General features: G+C 40.9%; 1 protein-coding gene across 1 annotated transcript in view; it reads left to right on the top strand.

Annotated features, from left to right (window-relative positions):
- The window catches only part of SCN5A (sodium voltage-gated channel alpha subunit 5), a 217,582-nt gene that overhangs the window by 112,913 nt on the left and 84,579 nt on the right, over positions 1–20,090 (top strand). Inside the window, exons 15-16 of the mRNA XM_077789465.1 lie at positions 5,198–5,371; positions 6,771–7,127. Of these exons, the coding sequence (XP_077645591.1) occupies positions 5,198–5,371; positions 6,771–7,127 (531 nt within the window). The remainder of the gene's footprint in view (positions 1–5,197; positions 5,372–6,770; positions 7,128–20,090) is intronic.

Genomic DNA, 20,090 nt, shown 5'->3' with positions numbered 1-20,090 from the left:
CAGCATCTCTTGGTGACTAATAGTGACTTTTATGTTAAAACAGAAACCTACAGAAAAAAAAGCAAGGCAAGATCTTGGAGGGAAATGGAGCTGTGTTTGACCATGGTTGATATCTATGCTGGAAGGTGCCTGTGGTGCATCTTCTACATGTGGTGGGTGCTATGAAAACCCTGGGGCAAAGGGGACAGGGAGCAAAGCATGGCCAATGCTTTGAGGGGAAATTTAATGTGCAAACCAGAGCAGGTGGATGTAGAGATGCAAAGCAAGCAGAGACCACACTTGTCCAAAGAAAAGCAGAGGGACAGCCCACAGTCAAGATGCAGGGACAGGAGAAAAGAATTTCCAAGGCCAATGTGATAAAATCTGTGGCCCAGGGGGGCACTCAAAATGGAATCTTTTTCTTTAATAATGTTTCTTTCTCTAAGTTATGTTTAAAAGTTGTCATGTGTTACTGCTTTAAAACTTAATGTCTAGAATCCTTTTAATTGTAGAAGAATCTGAATTAGAAAAGGCACAGGCCATCTAGCCATGGCATGGTGGAATTGCCCCTAAAATGTAGTGGTTGCTGCAGAGATATCCTACAAGAACATAAGTGATCTGGAGAATCTGGAAGGTGGATGCTGCTAAGTTTGCATTTGAGGAGCTCACAGCAGACCTTCAAAAAGCCCTTTATTTCTGTAAAAATATTTGCCCTGTTTAATGCTAGGCTAATCACTCACAGAGGGTTAGATGTAACAGGCTGCAGAGGCTGCAGTCTCTCAAAGCTGGATTCATGTCACCTGATTTTAAGTATTTAAAGCCTAGGAGTCTGTGCCAGTTGTCTTTGTCTCTTTCTAAAGTCAGTGGAAAGTAATGGACAGTTTCAAGCCCCATGAATGTGCTGTTGCAGTGACATTTGCTTTTGGATAAGGTGAACAGTGGCCTGCAGGGCTGTGACTGGAGCAGCCCCTGACCATGGTGGGAGCACAGAGACACTGCAGATGTGAGACCTGCTTCAGTGAGAAGCCTCCCATGCTGGCAGGCTTGGGTGGGGAGTAGCAATAACCAGGCATTCTGTATCAGTCTTAGAATACAGGATATAACATATACACTTATTTTTCTTTACCCTGGTGCTTGTTATTTCTAGCTCTGGCTTTCCATGGGCAGGTTAAGGTTATTCCCCTGTCAGAATCTGAGGTATTGATGATCCCGAGATTGTAGAAAGTCTCTGTCTTTCTGCCCCATTGCCAAAGCAGAAGCCATAATTGGTCTGTGCTGGTTTCCAGGTTGTTTATTCTGTTTATCTCTAACATGTTCTGCTGCCCTGCCCAGCTCTGTCCTGCAGGGCAGCATGTGGGGCTCTGCCCTCAGTGGGATGTTACAAACATTAAATACCAGAAACTCCCTGGGCTGGATTTACAATAACGTGCCAATATCTGTCACCTACGTTGGACAGTGTGTCCCCAGCCGGAACCAACAGAAAAATGCCAACACCACAGTGAGACATGGAGGGCATGAAGAAGGAGAAAAAGGACAAGGCACACCCAATTTCCTCCATCTTGTCCCCCTTTGGACCCCTTAATCTAGAATCCTAAAATTTTACTTTTGCACCCGTGCCACACTTAATTATTACTTATATCAAACACTCAGAGCTTGTCATTCATCCTGTAAGATTGAAAACTCTTTTCCATGGACAGAGATCACAGCCAGTGTCTCTGGGGGCTCTGTTCAGGGGGGTTCCTGACCCCTGCCAGGGTCCCAGACCTTCCTGGGCAGCCAGAGGGAAGCTCTGGATTCCTACATTCCCCTAGGCTTTGGGACCTGTCTCCAGTTTTTCAGCTGATGTGTCTTGGCAAATCTCCCTGTGTTGTTGTGCTAAGCAGAAATCTGTTTGGGTCTCTCTTGCTCCAAACCCGTGCTCTTGCCCTCTGCAGAAAGCAGTAGATAAGGATAGCTTGGAAATCATCTTACAGGACTGCACCCAGCTTCACTTTGCAGCCAACATTCCTTCTTGTTGCTCAACAATTTGTGGCCTTCTAAGATGACTTGAAAAAATTCCTTTGCATCCATCAAAGCAGGTGGCAAAGCTGCCACTTCCCTCTCTGGCATTTGGGATAGTCAAGGTGTCTGCTCCTCACTCTGCTTTTGGCAGATCAGCTTCCCCCTTTGGAGACCACAGGCAGTGAAACTTTAGCCCTTGGCTTCCCTCCTGCCAACACAGCTCCTGTAGGCCTGCCAGGGCTGAGCAGGGCTGTGCCAGGTGCCATCAGGAAATTAGACAATCAGTAGAGACAGGAATTTTTGCAAACAGGGAAATTTTGCAGAGAGACACACCTTTTTTTTTTTTTTTTTTTTTTTTTTTTTCCCAGAGAGAGAAATTTTACAGAGCAAATATTTGCAAAATTTTGCCAAGAAAAGAGAAGAAAAATCTCACTGTGGGTTTCTTAGCACTGTTTCTCTTCTTTGTGCTAAAGTGTAAAGTAAGCAAAACAGTCTGCCTGCATTTTTTGTAGCATGCTGATGGCTCGGGGCTCCCCTTCTCTTTGAGATCCCAGCTTGGGTCTGTGAGAGCCCAGCCTGTCTCAGCTCACCCTCACCAGCTTTACTAAACCCGCACATAACTGGATTAATTGTGAGCAGAGCAGGTCAGAGAAAGGTAACTCCATTTTGTGGAAGATTTTGCAAAGTCATTTGTAATGAAAATTGACATTTTCTGCAATTCCCTGTGAAAGGGAAGGGAGTCCCAGCTCCAGGGCAGGCTGCCAGGTCACTGCATCCCCTGAGCTGCAGACTGGAGCCCCCCCTCTGCCCCCACGCTGGCTGGCTGGCTGTCTTCCCATTACATCTAGCCCTCTTTGAGTGATTATGCTAGCATTAAACAGGGGAAATATGAAAGAGGGCAGGTCTTTGGCTTTTTTTTTTTTTTTTTTTGGCTTTTTTTTTTTTTTTTTTCATTTCTGAGAGAACTGAAAGAATGAAAATGGAATATAGATTTTCTTTCTCTGGATCTGCCAGTCACTGGGGCTCTCCTGCTGTGATTGTCCATCATTCAGCATCTGCTACTTGCAGGCATCCCTTACAGGAATGAACATTTTCAAATGTGATCACAGGGCCAGTCGAGCACGTGTACAGAGTTCATCTGCCCACGCAGTGCCACCACTTAAAAAATGAGTGGAGAGAACAAGACTCCCTCAATTTCTGTTTTCCTTTAGAAGCTGAGGTACCATTATGCAACATTAAAGCCTAAATGGCTGAAACGACAGATAAAAGGGTTTGGGTTTTTTTGTTTTTTTTTTTTTTTTTTTAAGACAAAGTGCTCCACATCAGCAGTGTCATATTTAGCACCAGTGGGATGTTAAGCTACTTGTTTTCTTTCCAGCCTTTATCACAAGAAGCACCCAGCCCCTTGTGCAGGTGCAGTGGACCAGGTGCTGTGTGGAATTTGTGGCTGGTACACACACGACACCTGATGCCTTCAGGAAGGCTCAGACATTTTGCTGCCTTGCTGTGACATTTCCTTCTCAGAAAGCTATTGATTAAAATGATTCAGGCAAAGAAAGTGATCCTCCTGAGTCATTTTCTCAGCAAGAGGGTTGCATAATGTGTGCAGCGTGGTCTCGTCTTTTTTTAAAGCAGTCCCCTGGATACAATTTCACAGGCATCCAGTTTTGTCTTGCTCTCTGTCCCAGGAAAAATTTGAGCATTATAGTGGGAATCTTTGGTATCTCTAACCCCTGTGACTCAGAAGTTCTTTGCTAATTAGAAATATGAGACAGGTTGTTTGTTGTGTTCTTGGTATGAGGCGGTGATGGGAAGTTGCTCTGTCCCAAGGTATTGCTGCAATCCAAGAGATCATTTTCCTGAGGGGAAACAGAAGGTATTTTCCATAAGGAATTGTGTAAAATGGCCACTTGGAACAATTAATTCCTGAAGCATTACAGAGCAAAGCCAAGCACTCTGCAAATTCAGGCTATGATAATTTATTTTTATTCTTTAATATCATAATTGTATGATTTTACTCTTTTCCTTTCATGTCTTAGTGGATGTCTCATCTCTGTTGCTCAGAGTTGATCAGTTTTGCTGGGCTAATGTTGCAAATATTCAACTTCTTGGAAGGAAAACATTTCTCCTTGACTGTATATTAGTGATACATGACCTCTGGATTTGCCCCCCCTGTTTTGACCATCAAAGTGCATTAATGTTGATTGTTTCACAGAAAACCATGTATTTTAATTTTACAGATATCCATTTCTGCAAATGTATACATTTCTATTTCAGAAATTCCAGAATTTTCCAGAAACACAAAGCTCTGGGCAGCTTGTACTAGGATGTGACATAAAAATAAAACAGTATATGACAAACCTGGTGTCCACATTTTGTCATTTTAAGTTGATTGCATTTTAAGTCATTTGAAGTAGCATTGCACTATGCATTTAAAACATCACTTAAGCAGGGCATGCAAAGGTACAAATCTGATTCTCCGGGATACTTTACAGGAATCTATTAAAAGTGAATTTGCTTTCCCTGCTCCCTCTGCCTCATAGGTAATATCTATATGTTGTTTTAAAGAAAAATGTTCCAATTAGAAACTCCAACATAAGACATTTGAACTGGGTCATAAATAACCAAAGTCTTCCCAAGATGCAGTGAGAAGAAAATTGCTGTGACTGTTTGTAAAAATAAAAAAAAAAAACAAACCCACCAAGACTCAAATTAGAGTTTCTAATTGTCTTGGCTGCCAGCAATAACCTCAGAATAACTGGAGGCATGCATTGCCCTTCTATTGATAATAAGAACAAAATTAAAAGGGATAATACACCAGCTACACTGCAACCTAAGTAGCCCTTAACACTCTCCATTCACTTAGCTTTCTCCACTGAAATATATAGATTTAACCTTTATAAGACACCTTTGCACCTTTTTTTTTTCTTTTTTTTCCCCCACTGTGATTATTCAGATGATGGAAGGAGATGGATTTGTATGTTCCAATCCAGATCCTGAAGTCAGATATCATTCTAAGTTTACATCAGTATCAGGTGTTATTGTGAAAAGACTAGACAAAATTGTAATAGAGATAAAGAGTCAGCCACAAAAAAAGCAAGTATTTGTTTGTAGAATGTCTCTGGCTTTCTGCTGGGTTCACCTGTGTGAGTGGAAACTCCACAATCAAGGAGTTGTACTTAAAAGGTTAGTTTGACTTCATATTTTCTTTCTTCAGGTCTTCACTGGGATTTTTACAGCAGAAATGATCTTCAAAGTAATTGCCCTTGACCCCTACTACTATTTCCAACAGGGCTGGAATATTTTTGACAGCATAATTGTTATTCTAAGCCTGATGGAACTGGGTTTGTCCAGCATGGGAAACCTGTCTGTTTTACGCTCCTTTCGACTGGTAATGGTCTTATTCTGTTCTTAACCATCTTTTTTTTTAATTACATATAAACTCTGACATGAATGCAACATATTTTCTTAAAAATGCATCTGCCTATAATTGCTGCAAGCTGGTGAACAGTATGTGACACTAATTACTGTGGGATAAATGGAATTGTTCCAGATTTACATCAGGGTAAATGAGAACATAATTTGATTCCTTCTAGCTGTGCCAGGTACTTGTAGCACACTTAAAATATTTGAATTCCAATTTGTAATAAAGATCTGCCATTTTATACCTGTACACCTGTTAGTACAGACAGTAGAAAATTGATAGCCCAAGAAATGCAAGAGCTGATAACTTGTTGTTTTAGGAGCTGTTATTCCTAAATTATGTTATAAACATGCCACTGTTCTTTTAGATGTTGTCAAAAGAAAATGTCTTTGAATTATTCAGAGAGATTTTTTTTTTTTCTAGAACTGATCAGCATAACATAGCATCTGTCTTTCACAGGAGCTCCTTAGCTGTCAGCTCCTTTGTTAAGCAGGGGACAGTGGTGTTCTATTAATGAGAGACTGGCAACATGCTGGAACAGAAAAGTACTTTCCTTGCCAGCTTGACATTTGTGTTGCACTTCATGTACCAGGATGTCCATGCTAATAATTCTGGCCATGATATGGCTTCAAAATTTTAAAGATCAGAAAAATAAGCTTACGTTTATCAGAAGAAAAGAATTTTTTTAACCCAAAATTCTCTGCACTGCTCGAAATAGTAAATTTTCCATCACCGTCCTAAGTGTCTCCCTCCAGTTTTTGGAGCAATCCTGCTTCAATAGGTCTTAATTTAAACCTTCAGCTGAAAACTCAGCACAAGGGCTAGGCACCATTTACATCCTTAAAATAGGTCTTAAGTGGGCCGTGGGCTGGCACAGACTGCGTGATCCTCGGCACAGAGGTGATTTTCACCCTGGGAGCTAACAGCTAATAACACCTGAGTGAGACTTGCTCTGAAGCACAGAGGAATTCCTTCTCTCATTGTGAGACCAAACCTGAAACCCCTTCCTCCAGATGCCTGCCAAGCTGTTTATTTTGAGGAAGAAAGGCAGCATGAAAGAAAAAAACTAAGAAATAGATTTCATCCTTCCATCCTTTCCCCACCAGTGGGGGAATATGCCATTAAAACCATGTCTATCTAACCAGGCAGAGCATAGCTTAGGAAAACTTAATTCTCATCTGAGAAGCCCAACTGATGTTTTATTAATAGAAGTAATGAGGTTAACAGGAAGTATGGCTAAAATCACCTTGTACCACACACACTGCAGCATTTAACATCTTTCACGTTTTACTCACTTTAATAATTCATTGGCTGAAATGGCTGATGCTTCTGTGAGCTGACACTGTTGTTTATGTTCTGTTCACAGCTGCGAGTCTTCAAGTTGGCAAAGTCCTGGCCCACCTTAAATACTCTCATTAAAATCATTGGTAATTCAGTGGGTGCCCTCGGTAACCTCACCCTCGTGCTGGCCATCATCGTCTTTATTTTTGCCGTGGTAGGAATGCAGCTTTTTGGGAAAAGCTACTTGGACAATGTGAAGAAGATAAGCACGACTGGCAATCTGCCACGGTGGCACATGAACGACTTCTTCCACTCCTTCCTCATCATCTTCCGAATTTTGTGCGGAGAGTGGATCGAGACCATGTGGGACTGTATGGAAGTGGCTGGGCAGCCGCTGTGCCTTCTCGTCTTCTTGCTGGTCATGGTGATAGGAAACCTGGTGGTGAGTTCTCAAGATGTTTTGGGGTTTTTTTCTTCCTTTCCTGGTGGGCCTGCGCAAATGTCTGCATTTTTTAATCCAGAAATGGTAAATCTCACATTGCTCCATGATTTAATTCAATGAACCGAGTTGTCAGCAGGACAAATTTGTTCCTATCCCAAATACAAAGTTGCATTACTAGTTGACTAATTGGGAATGAGGACTTGCTGGATTTTTTCAGAAGAGCAGATGTTTTACTAGAAGCAATGCACATGGGTTGATCGCAGTGATTTTATTTATTTTGCCATACATGGGGCTGAAGGCTTTCCTGATTTCTTTTCTGTACAGGTGTATCACCTCAACTATCCCTGTTTAGGGACATGTTTATATTTCCCTTCACTTCTGGCCCAGAACATACAAACCTTACCACAGCACCGTGTCTTTGAGAGGAGTTTTGAATGTCTTTAGCCTGCATGTTTTAGGAAGCTGCATGTTTTGTTTACAGTAATGTCACTGGCTCACTTGCTGGTTTTTTAATATCCCATAAGCCTGGCTTACATAAGCTCTGAACCTATTAAGACTGAATTATATTTCCCTGTTGACATCTTAAGGAGCGCTTTGCTGGCTTTCAGTCATCGTGGAAATGTTTTGCCTGTTCAGCTTACAGAGCATCTTTGACATTGTGGCTCTAATGGCCTTACTGTTTATGTAGTGAGTTATTTAATAGTAGATGCTGCTGTAAAAAAAAACCTGTTGATTTTATGCTACCAATTGCTTTTAGTGGTTATTTTGCTTTTAAGTACCCAATGTTTTGGTTCTCGGCTGCTGGGTTAGAAAAGTTCTTGAAGGAGCTTATAGAAAAGCAAAGTGTGTTGCTTTCTTTACATTAACCTAAATTTTAACAGTTATTTTCACATGAAAATATTGATTGCAAAAGCAAAGTATATTTTTTAGGTTTTTTTTAATAAAAGTCAAAAGATTAAACTGTAATTACACAGAAAGTGAGAAATTATTTACTTTTTTTTTTCCTAGGACTTACCATTTCTATAAATTTTTCTTGGAATTAAATTTGATTAGAAGAGCTGGGACAAAATATTACTTTCTTTATTTATGAAAAAACATTATTTATTATATCTTTTAGGAGAGTTTAGCCTGAGATCTAGAAAGTTAATTTCCCCCTGCTATTAAGCAATGTGTTCTGTGTATGATGATGAAAGCTGGAAATGTGTTAAATTCTAGGGAAAATGTTAACATTGAAATATTCATGGATTATTAAAAGATGTGAATTAGCAACATCTGATACCCTTAGATATTAACACTCATTAATGTGCACAAGTTCTGCTAAGGATGAAATCTGTCTCAGCAGAGACTGCATTAACATTATCTACGTATATTTAACCTTCAGTGCTCAGAAAAAAAAAAAAAAAAAAGAATGTCCCAATGTAAAACCAGATATTGAAAAACTCTGTCTGCATGGAGAAGTTGAAGTTATTGGTCAGCTGAAAGAGAAAATTGCTAGCTTTACTCTTTCAGCCAACAGTTCTCTAAGGATGTGGCAAAGACTGATAAAGAGGAATAATTCTTGTGTTTGGGCACTCATAGAAAAAAAAAAGAAGGAAATTATTAATAGGTGATGAGGCAGTGAAAATAACAACAGATTCTGATTTATGAGACTGATCCAGTCCAACATGGAGATATCAAGGTGTGATTAGCAGGTAGAGAGGAGGTCATCTTACACCTCTGGCACCTGCAAAATTGTTGCTTTATTCAGTAAGAGTGAATTGAACTCACCAACTCCCTCTCATAACATCATCGGACACAAAAATTCTAGTAGCTTAAAAGCACCACAAGCTCTTTCAAATAAAAATACTCATGTGCAAAAACTTAAACCAGTAACTCCACTGCCATCTGTGCCAGCAAAGTCTCTCTTATAACTTGCTGAGATCCTTTTTCCTCCTCTGAGTTTCAAGAGTCAGTTCTGATAAAGAATATTATCTTCAGGTTGTATCTCATTTGGGCTCTAAATGCTTCCATAGTATCTGGAGGCTTGGACAAAATCTTGGTGTAGCATATCTGTACATGCTTCTAAATTAATTTTTTTAATCTGTCACATCTACCTTATGGTGATGTCTGTGGTCACTTTCCCAGCTGCAAGGCTGAGGATTATGGAGCAAACTTGCACCTGGACTCCTGTAAAGTCTGCAAACTGGTGTTGAAATTGTTACGACCACTGCAATTCTGTGGTATGTTCAGTGATTCGGTTTGCAGGTCTTATCCAGCCTCACTAACATAACAATTCAAAGGAATGGTGAAGAAAAGCCAGGAAACCTAGAAAGTGCCCTGGGCAACATTGTGTTATAGAGCCGTCCAGTTGTTCAAAGGAATTTTAGTATATCTGTAGATTTTGGATTGTATTCATATATCCTGAAAATGTCTGGGACAATTTGTGTGCAGTGCCACATGAAACTATATTTAAGGCTGGTCAGCTGATGAGTGAATCATCTTCAAGGAGCTAAACTTTACAATACAGTTGGAAAACAATCTGCTGTGTAACTGCCTTTTGCACAATAAAGCTGTGCTGCTACTGCCAGGTGGCATTTTAGAGTCATTGAGGCTGATTTAGAAGGTAAAGCCAAGCCAGATACATCATAAGAATTTCTTAATTATTTGTAAGAGAGAGCTTTTGAAACAGCTAAGTGAATAATTACTCTTTTTGTTAAGTTTTCAAAAGGGCTTAACGTATTTTTAATGTACATTTATGTTACTGAGGTGAACAAGGAAAATCACCAAGACAGGAGTTATTGAGATGATGTAGGAGAATTAGGGTCACGAGGCAGGTCCTGGTGCCCCCTGCTCTGGTGAGAGTTGATGTGACACCAGCCACTTCTCAGGGGACAGCTGTGTGTGCTGGGTGCTAACAACGTGCATGAATAACAGTGACATTTCCATCATGGGCAGGACAGCCTCCCAACCTCATTGGGTGTCTGTGACACACTGGCCAAGCCACACTTGTACCCTCTGATGGCCACCAGGATGAAGTATGGATCCTGCCACCATCTCCTGAAGTGCCACCAAGGGCAGGACAGCCTAAAATGCACTTGCAGTCTCTGCTCCTGCTCCAGCTGGGCTGTATGAACCACAGAGCATCTCTCAGTGTTAAATCCACAGAGCTGCAGTTCATTTCCTGGCTGAGTTCTGGGCTGCTGTTGTCTCACCTCTGTCCCATTCACACATCCCAGTACATCCATGGCACATCCAGCCCTGTTCCCCAGCCCACCACAAGCTGGCAAATCACTGCTGCATTTCCCTGGTGGATCTTGCATTGCTGGAGTCACAAGCATGTAAACACGTAGGGTCTGTAACCAGGAAGGTGACACCTTAAGAATTTTCCTTCAAAGCAGAATGTAAGAAGGGAATTCCTCCTTTAGGATCAGCCCTAGCCATTTTTTTTCCCTGCTATCCATTCACTCAGGAAAATATTGATGACATTTTCTGAGAACACTAAGGTAGAAAGCACCACCAATTTCTAGGGTAACTATCCTGTAGGCAGGATTGCATAACCATTATTGAATTAATGCATGATGCATGGAATTATGAAATACAAAGTGTAAGGTCATGCACTCAGCCCTTTTTAAATATTTATGTTATGATCCCGTAGCTTACCAACAGAAAATGTTTGAGAGCATATGTATCAGTCACTGTGAACATCTACATCTGAAATAATTACATGGAGGCACCTCTATAGTCAGATCCTGTTAATGGAGTCTGTGAAGTCATAAAATATCTTACCACCCAAAAAATCTAAATATATCAGACTAAATAGCCCCTAAAACTACCTATTTCTGTCCCTGCCATCCTAGGAGGCAAACAGCTGTAGAAATCCCCATGTGGCTTAATATGTTGACCCAAGAGGACCTTCTGGTCCTGTGTTTTCCCATGGTAATTTCAGTGCCTGGCAGCAGAGCTGCTCAGCAGGGTTTGGATGAGATTTGAAGTGACCACTTTGGTTGAACTCAGTGGAAACTTTTCTCTGAAAAAGTCAAATGTGCCCAAAACCTGTCTTTCTATTCTGCTTCCACATCTCAGGAAGTCTTTATGATTTTTTTTTTTTTTTTCTGTTGTAATTTGGTCCATGAGACAGGCAGAAATATGGAAATGTCACATTCTTGAGTGGAAGAGGCTTGTGCCTGCCTACATGCCTTTCCTACAATTCCATGTAGGAAAGGATTTTTGAAGAGGTGTTCTGGGAAAGTCCTGCTAAACCTCCATCAGATTAAAATCAGTGGATTCTCAAACTGGTCAGACACCTCATTATGAGTCATTCACCACCATTTCCCTCTTGAACAGACAAAGTCTGTTGATAAAATGAGTTACCAGAGCTGTTCTGACAGACACACAGTTCTGCAGCCAGGCAAGAAAGAAAAATCAAGTCACAGGGTATTGAGCAGCCTGGTCTAGTGGAAGGTTCTGTGCCTATGGCAGAGGAGCTGAAAATAGGTAATTTTTAAGGTCCCTTCCAACCCAAAGCAGGAAATGATTCTATGAATGGGAGCAATGCAGAACTTCTTGGTGCTTCCACTTCATCCTGTTATTTTATAAGTCTCCCTCCTGACCATGAGAACATTGTCCTGAGCACCCAATGCAACCTGGATGGGAATAATGGCCTAGAAGGAGGAGAAAGGCAAGAAAGATGAAGGGTCATTTAGGTTTGGGTGGAGAAGAAAAATAACTACAGCCTTATGTGAAGCTTAATATATGAGAAGAATTTCACAGCAATTCCCTGCCTGAATCACTTTCCTAAATAACAGAGCCTAAGCAATATAAGGTGTCACTGGATCCCATGTGTCTATCTAATACTTTTTTTTTTTTTTGCTTTGTTTGCTAAATTTGCCTTTAGTCCAGTGTTTAGAGTCAAGAAAACAGATAAAAAAAACCACAAAAGAGGCAGCTGTAATGTGTAGTGTGTAAATGTGTGACACAGGGCTGATATTTGGATTGCATGGTCCTCAACATGGGGGCTTTGCTTCTATATAAACCATTTTCCAGAATTAATTACTGAGTGTCACTAATTGAGCACAACAATCTCTAGTTGAGGAACATAAGACTGAGTCTATGTGGCCACCTGTGAAGGAGAGCTGGTAGCCCACCCTGTGGGAATCCATCAGCTGGCTGGCTGTATGGGAGCTGCACAGGTCTATCTATCCCAGCTGGAATATTGTGGTCAGGGCAGAGTATGAAGAAGTTTAATAACACAGATTGAGATGTTCTTTTGCATTTGCCCTCAGTGCCAGAAAATATCCCTGAGCACATTTAATTTATTAGTGTAGGAGTATCCATAAAGTCCTGTCTCACTCAATGCTGGTGCTTCTCCATCACTGCAAATTTCTCAGCAGATCACGTCTGGGCTTGAAAGAGGCTTATGGTAATGTCAGATTTTCTCTTTGTTTAAATGAAATGGGTACAGAGAACAATCATTATCCCTTGTGGTAAAACCAGAAGTAATAGCAAAATAGCATCTTACAGGCATGGGTAAAAGTGGATTACAATTTTACATTTCAAGAGCTCAGACAACCAAAGCATATTAGGATGGTCAAAGGTGGTCTTCAGATGGAGATTTGTATTTCTGCCTGACATAATAGGGCTGTCACTGAGGGAAGATACATCAAAACCCCAATGCTTTTAAAAGACAGGAAGCATTAAACCAGGGAATTTTGACACTATAAAACTTTTTAACAGGTGATGAAGGGCTGTTTTACCCCAAAAAGTATAAGGCCTCTTTAATTCAGACTACCTTTGTCAATAAATGAATGCAAATGGAACTCTGATGACATATGATAGCACTTTTCCAGCTATCTCCTTATTTTCTTTTCAAATTATATAGAAATATAGAATACCAAAGCCCCATTTTTGTGGGTTTTACTGTCTGTCCCTAGAGAAATGCTTAACACAAGGGTTAAAGCAAGACTTGCTGCCCTGAATCAAGTAATTATTTTTGCATTTTATGACAAACATGACTTACTCATGAGGGCCACTGAAGACATTCACTGTGTGAATAAAGGTTAATCTCCTTGGAGGAAAATGTAGTATTTGTATTGCATTATTAATAAAAATTAAGTGGAATTTTAAAATATTGTGTGCCTTCTAATTGCAAATCTAACTAGGTTAGTTCTGCTTGCTGGAAATTAAAGCAGGTTTGGGAAGAAGGTATGACAGCCCAAATTACAACATTTAGGGTTTAGATTTTTAATTTTCAAATCACAGTACAGGTCTGCAGTGTCCTCAGGCTTTACATGTCTGCCTCTAAGCACATACTCTCCTTGGGATCCATCGGTTCCACTTCTTGCACAATGGAAGGAAGAGAGGATAAGATGCAACTATGTGAAACCTGTGGAAAAACAGCTTTTTGCAAGGAGCAAGGAAGCCATAGGAGATTTGAAGAGACTTCAGGTTGCCCCAAGTCTCACATGAACACTCCCTTCCCTCCCTTCTCTCTGCACCCCAATGCTCATGTCCTGGATGCTGCTGTTCACCTTATCTGCTCTTTCAGCAGCTCCCAACATTCTGGAAATATGCATTTGTGTTTTGGTTGCATCAGCTGAGAGGGCCAGCAGATAAACAGGCAGGAATAGGCATGTCAGGAGCAGTCATCGTCAGGACAGACAAAATCTGCAACGCAGCGAGCCAAGGGCACGTGGGACGCTGGGGAGGAACAGGATTGATCAGAAAGCTGCAGGAGCCATAATGAGAGCTGGGAAATACTGACAACAAGGGCTGGAGAGTTTGAGGGTCCAGAAGAAGCCAGGGAGCCCAAGGGATCATTAGTGAGAAGTGGAAGTGTCATTTGAGTCTGTCTCATCAGCTCGGGCACTTACGTAAGGGAGGCGAGTTTCCCTTCCCGAGTCACACGTGGCTCTGCAGGAGAGCAGCCCAGAATCCATCAATAAACTCAGCTGGGGATACAAAGAAAGTGGTGTCAGAGCAGCTGTCAGCATGTCACTTCTGTCCTTGTGGCTTCCACTCATCTGCTCTCACGGCTGGCAGCGGGAATATTTGGTGTGATGCTGCAGAGCTCAAACCTCCAAGGGAGGCAGCTAAACCCCAGCACATTCCCAGCTTCTCCCTTCATCATTTCCATGCCAGCTACCTGAGCACTCCGTGTGTCCCAAAGCAATTTTAGCTATTTGTATTCCCCATTATCCATCCTTTCTTGAGAAGTGCTTGGGAAGAAGAGCACTCAGTTAGTTGTTGCTTTTGGGCAAGTATCTGGCTATATCTGCTTAAGTATTAAACATCCTCAGGGTTAAAGAAATGTCCACCAGAAACAGATGGCATCATCTGATGCTCAAAAAAAAAAAAGTCCTGACACCAGCCATCAATCAATCCATTGCCTCTGATGTCTCGTAGTAGAGATGGAAAGCCTCCATCCTCTTGTGGGTTACTTTAAATACAAAGCTTTTGCCTGACACTCCAGGCTTTAAAAGCTGTGTGATTTATCAGTATCCACATAAATAACTATAATTTATTTTATTGGGTAGATATATCCCACCCCCATGAGTAACACCAGATGCTGGTGCTAGAAAGTCTGGGGAAATTATCACTGTATTTATGGTGAGCCACCAAAGACTGCTGGGTTTCAAAAATGCCATTCTATGGTCGATTGAGTGGAGTCTGTTCAAATCTGGGAGGTTTAGGTCTGCTTCCCCCAAGATATGTGAGGGAAATGCACCTGAAAATAAATGGGAGGAGTGACTACTTTTAAAACCTACTTCTAAAAAGTAATTTGCTTCTTTCTGTCACTTCAGATTTATGAGAGTCTGTATCTGCTACAGGCTCATTGTTTCTTCTGAAGAGTTGAGTCTTGGCACTTGGTGACTAAATCTGAACTTACATCTTGTGTTAGGGGACAAATGTGTTTTCAAAGTATTATATGGTGTTCTTGTTGAACATATACTAAAATCTGTCAACTTTTTTCCGTGTAATATTCATCCACAAAAAGGTAGATATTTGAAAATATGACTAGCTCAAATCCCCATAGAAGTTGGCATACAGAAGAGGAGTGAGCTTTTGCTTCTGATGAAGCTCAAAGGAGGCTGAAAACAAAAAGAGGACTAAGTTTTGGTTTTTTAAATTTATTTGTGACATAAGGAATTCCCAAAGCAATAATCCAAAGCAGATTCATTAGTGGACTGTAACAGATTTTGGCATTTGGTGCAGATTTTCATTGGTAGAATCATAAATATTGCTTCTTGATCTATAAATGAGTCATTGAGATATATCAGAGAGAAATAAAATCTGTTAACAATGCTAGCGCCCTTCCTTAGGCATGTATAGAAGGGAATACAAAACTATCTTCCATTAACATTTATGGGTCTGAGATGTCTTGGAAATATGGAGGAGGAAGAATGGTAATACATTAATTCAATTGACCCAACCCCTTGGAAACCATCCTCATGCCTTTTGTTCTAATTGTGTTTCCAAATCAAAGATGTTTCTCTAAAAATATTGTTTAAGCATTGAGCCCATTACATGAACTACTGACAAAATGAAATATTTTTAATAAGATACACCATATGTATGTTTTATGTTCTCATAGATATTTTACTTGTGAATATTCTAGTGGATTCTTTTCTGAGATTGGGTTGTATTCCAGGAGGTCGAAGGGGAGCTAAGTTATTATTTGGAAAACTGCAGCCCTGTTGATGTAGTAGGCATCACCAGGGTAAATCTGTCCACTTTTTGTACTACAAGTGTCCTTGATTAATAGTGTAAGTAGGGGTTTTCAGTGGTTAAGTTCTTGCTAATAACTGGATAGTTATTAAAATCTAGAAGCACTGAGTCAAATTTAATTGGGCAAGAGTGTGCAAAGGTAGGTACAACTAAATGTGTCTCTTTTTATTAATGTCACAGTGCAAGTTGTCTGGATGTCATTGAAAGGGTAATGACAACAGAATTATTCTTAACATGTGCTGAGGGAAAGGCAAGGTTTTAATGCTAAAACAGACCAGGTGGTACAAAATTAATACATTATTCACTACTCCTAAACATTTTATGCTTAAAAAAAAAAAAAAAACAAAAAAACCCTGTTACAAATATTATTTTTCTTCACCAAAAATAAGCAGTGAGCTGTTCATTCTAACAGTTGCCTCTAGAAATATCTTGTTAAAAAGAATATGTGAAACAACTAGTGAGTCATGACAGACTTAACCTTCTTAGCAGGTGTATGATATTTAAGAGACACTGGAATTTATCTTTTCCATGTACAATGCACATTCATATCTGGATTTCTCCACCCAGCACATATGGTCTGTGGCTTCCCAAGGAAAAATGCTGAATAATTCATTTGGAAAATAAATGTAGTAGATCAAATATCAATTTCCTACCTTTGGAGGTCTTATTGAACTGTAAGAAATCCCTGCAAAGGGGTCCTGCCTTTGGTCTCCTGCTACCATTCCACATTTCTTCATCTTTACGAAATTCCACTCATCTGTGTCTTACTGTGTAAAAATTCTCTAAATTCAATAAACCCACTGACCCACACTTACTAAGGAGAATCTCCAACAGATATAGAGCTATTCCATCAATTTTATATTACTGGAAACAATGCAGGGTAAGGAGAACCAAACCTATTGATTTTTCATCTTTCTTATAATTTTTGTTTCTTTGCTACTATTTCAGTCCCTTTTGTTCTATTTCCTTGACTCCAGATTCATGTGTTATTTTTTTTTCCTGTTTTGTTTGGGTCATCCTTAGCCAGAATCTTGTTTAAATTAGTTCTAAGTGAATATGAACCAAATCTGCCATTCCTTTAATTATCTTCTACCCAAAATGTATTTTCTTCCATTTTGGTCAGTTCTGGTCTTCATTGTCCTAGAATCAAAGAGTAGTTTATGTTGGAAGGGACCTTAAAGATCATCTCCTTCCAGCCCCCCTGCCATGGCAGGGATACCTTCACTAGACTAGATTGCTCCAAGGCCTTCCAACTTCTCTGGGAGACCTCTTACAGTGCTTCGCCACCCTCACAGTGTAAAATTTCTTTCTTATATCTAATCTAAATATCTCCTTTTTCAGTTTAAAGCCATTATCCCTTGTCCTATCAGTCCATGCCCTTGTCCCAAGTCCATCTCCAGCTCTCTTGTAACCCCTTTAGCCACTGGAAGGTGCTCTAAGGTCTTCCCAGAACCTTCTCTTCTTCAGGCTGAAGACCCTTAACACTCTCAGCCTATCTCCAGAGGAGAGGTGATTATAATTCCCTTTTTCACATTGCCTCACATCTCTGCTGTAACATTCCTCATCTCACCCTTAGAGCAAACCTCCTCCTGTTTCCACCTTGCTTTGGGTTTCTGCTTTCCATGACATCTTCTCTGAGCTCCCTCTCACTGTGTCTTGACTTCACCCTTCCCAATACACAAGCAAGCTCCAAGATGCTGTCCTGAAGCCATTTGAAATTCTTGTAATTAATTCAATGCAAAAGGGGTTTTATGTTTTGACCAAGCTTTGCCCTCTGTAGGTCACATTCATATATTCTCTTGAAAAGGGTACATGCCAACTGACCTTAGTTAGCATTTGGATTGAAATATACCTGATGTTTTCCATGCTGAATTTTCGTGGAAAGTTCCAAAATCTTTGGGGATGGAAGGTTTTCAAGCAGCTCTACTTGCAGTTCATGCCCTTTTTCCTCTGTTTGCAGCCTCCTCCCCAACACAAGTTCCCTTCTCTTTCTGGCCCCCCTCATCCAGATTTAGTCATTGAAATTGCACAACTAAGAGCACTCACTTGCTCCTTGTGTTACAAACTCTTTTGTACAGGTGTTTCTTCCAGGGAGACTTCCATGTCCCTTCTCCCCTCCTGCAGTTCTCTTGCCCCACATTTGGATGTTGTTCCATCCTATTTCTGGGAGATCCAGCAAGTGCAAAGTGCTTGCTGAGAGATCTCTGTTTGAATACATGGGCTTCCTGTAGAAACTGAGGCATGAAAACAAACATTATGAGTGTCTCTCCCCTGTCTTGGTTAGCACATTCCCTGGCCACCCCATCCCAGCTGGTGCCTGGGCGTTCAGGAACAGCCCTGGCTGGGGAGAGCAGGCACAAACCCATCCTGCCTGGGGGAAGAGAAGTCAGCTACTTGCCCTCAGGGATAGGGAACAGGCCTTGGCTGGTCTTTGTTTGCTACTGAAATGCAATTTTTAGGTCATAAAATGGCCAAGGTGCCTGGCTCTCAGTTCCTGATTTCTCTCTAGCACACTGGCAGTGAGAATAAACCCACAGAAGTGTTCTTAAGGACAACTGACATCATCAAATTTCTCCTTTGCTTACCCATCTTGCACTAAAAGTTTTTAGTAACCCCTGTTGCTAGACAGGCACCCAAGATATAATTAATTAATGAAACTATTTTAAAATTTCCACATCAGCAAAATGCCTTTGTGTTTTCTGATATAAGAAGGAAGTCAGAGATGAAGTCATTTTGCCTGGAAAGATGAGTTTGCTTTAATCATATGGTGGATTTGGATTGAAGGATGCTGGTAGCCAGTCTTCCTTGGAGTGTTTTTCTTATGTTTCTAGTAAGTTTTCTCTGACAAGCACAGCTCAGAGCCAGCTATATCCTGTAGGATAAGGACCTCCTTCCCTTCTTACCCATGGATATCTCCCTGGGAATTTTGGAAGCATTAAGAAATGTGCAGAATTAGCCACAGCTGAGCCAGAGACCCAAGGGGATGGGCTGACCATTGAGGACACAGAGGAACCCAGGAGCAGGTGCTGGCAGATGAATTGGGTCACTTTTTAGGACAGCAGTGAGGGGTGTGTGTTTCAGCACCTCTCACATTGGCTTTCATTTTGGAGATGTAACTGGCACCACTGTTGCTAAATATTCCCATTTCTTTATTGAAATGTGGGGGTTTGTACCACTTCTGAGCCATGGGGCTTCTCCAACAGGAGTCTCTGAAAGCCACAAGCCCAGCCATGTGCTGTGAAGGCAGGAGATTTCATCCTGTGCAAAATTACTGGTAGAAATCTATTTTGGAGCTTTTCTGAAAGAAGGCCTCCTGGCTGGCAGGCAGCTCTGTCACTTTGTTCTGCCCTTCCAGGAATCTGCACTCCCAAAATGCACAAAAATCAGAACCTTCTTACACCTCCCAAATTCACTGTAGAGGTATCCTTTTCACATTTCACTTAATAGGAAAGTGTGATTTTGTGATGGAACCCAAATTATAATATTAAACCTGGGAAATGGATTAGAAAGTAAGATTTTTAAAGGGAACTGTGTTCTCCCTGAAATTAAAAAAAAAAAAAAATAAGGTTGGGAAAGATAATATTAATTATTTCTTGACTGTCTGATTTAATTTTGGAGTCTCTGGACCTACCCTCATGCTGATTTTTCTTTGTTGTAATATATTGGCCACAGGGAGCCATTGCTTACTGCTTTTCTTACTGCTTAAAATTACTTACTGATTTTCTTTCACTTTTACTCTGTTTCCATGTGGGGTTTTTTATCCTTTTGGTTCATTGTGGGTTACCTTTCCCCAGCTGTTTTCTGCCATGTATGAATGAGAATTCCCTCTTTCTCTTGATCTCCAGTCCCGACTGGCCACGGGACACGATGGCCTTGAGATGACTGAGGGCAAAACTTAACAAAGTACTTGGTCACAATTGAGTGTCCCCCTCTCTGAGGAGGTGTAGGATCTGAACTGTAAAAGGATGTAAAAGGTAAAAGGATGACTCTAGGGATCCCTCTCTTCCTGGACTGGGCAATGTCCTCCACATGAGCCCCCTAGGGTTAGGTTTGGTGTAGTCTTCAGGTAAAAACTGCAGAGTTTAAGTGTCAGAACTCAAAATGTCCCTCAGATATTTCCAGATGTTCTGGGCCCAGGTCAGAAGCATTTGAGACCCTGGCAGGCAGCTGTAAACAGCTGTGATTTTGGATTTGGTCCATGGAACAATTTACCAACCTTGCAGGAAGAACAAGAAGTCACAAAAGTTTAGATATTATAGT

Source organism: Lonchura striata, chromosome 1 (assembly GCF_046129695.1).
Source record: "Lonchura striata isolate bLonStr1 chromosome 1, bLonStr1.mat, whole genome shotgun sequence".
NCBI classification, from domain to species: Eukaryota; Metazoa; Chordata; class Aves; order Passeriformes; family Estrildidae; genus Lonchura; species Lonchura striata.
Note: the sequence above shows the minus strand (reverse complement) of the source record. Positions and strands in the feature narration are given on the sequence as shown.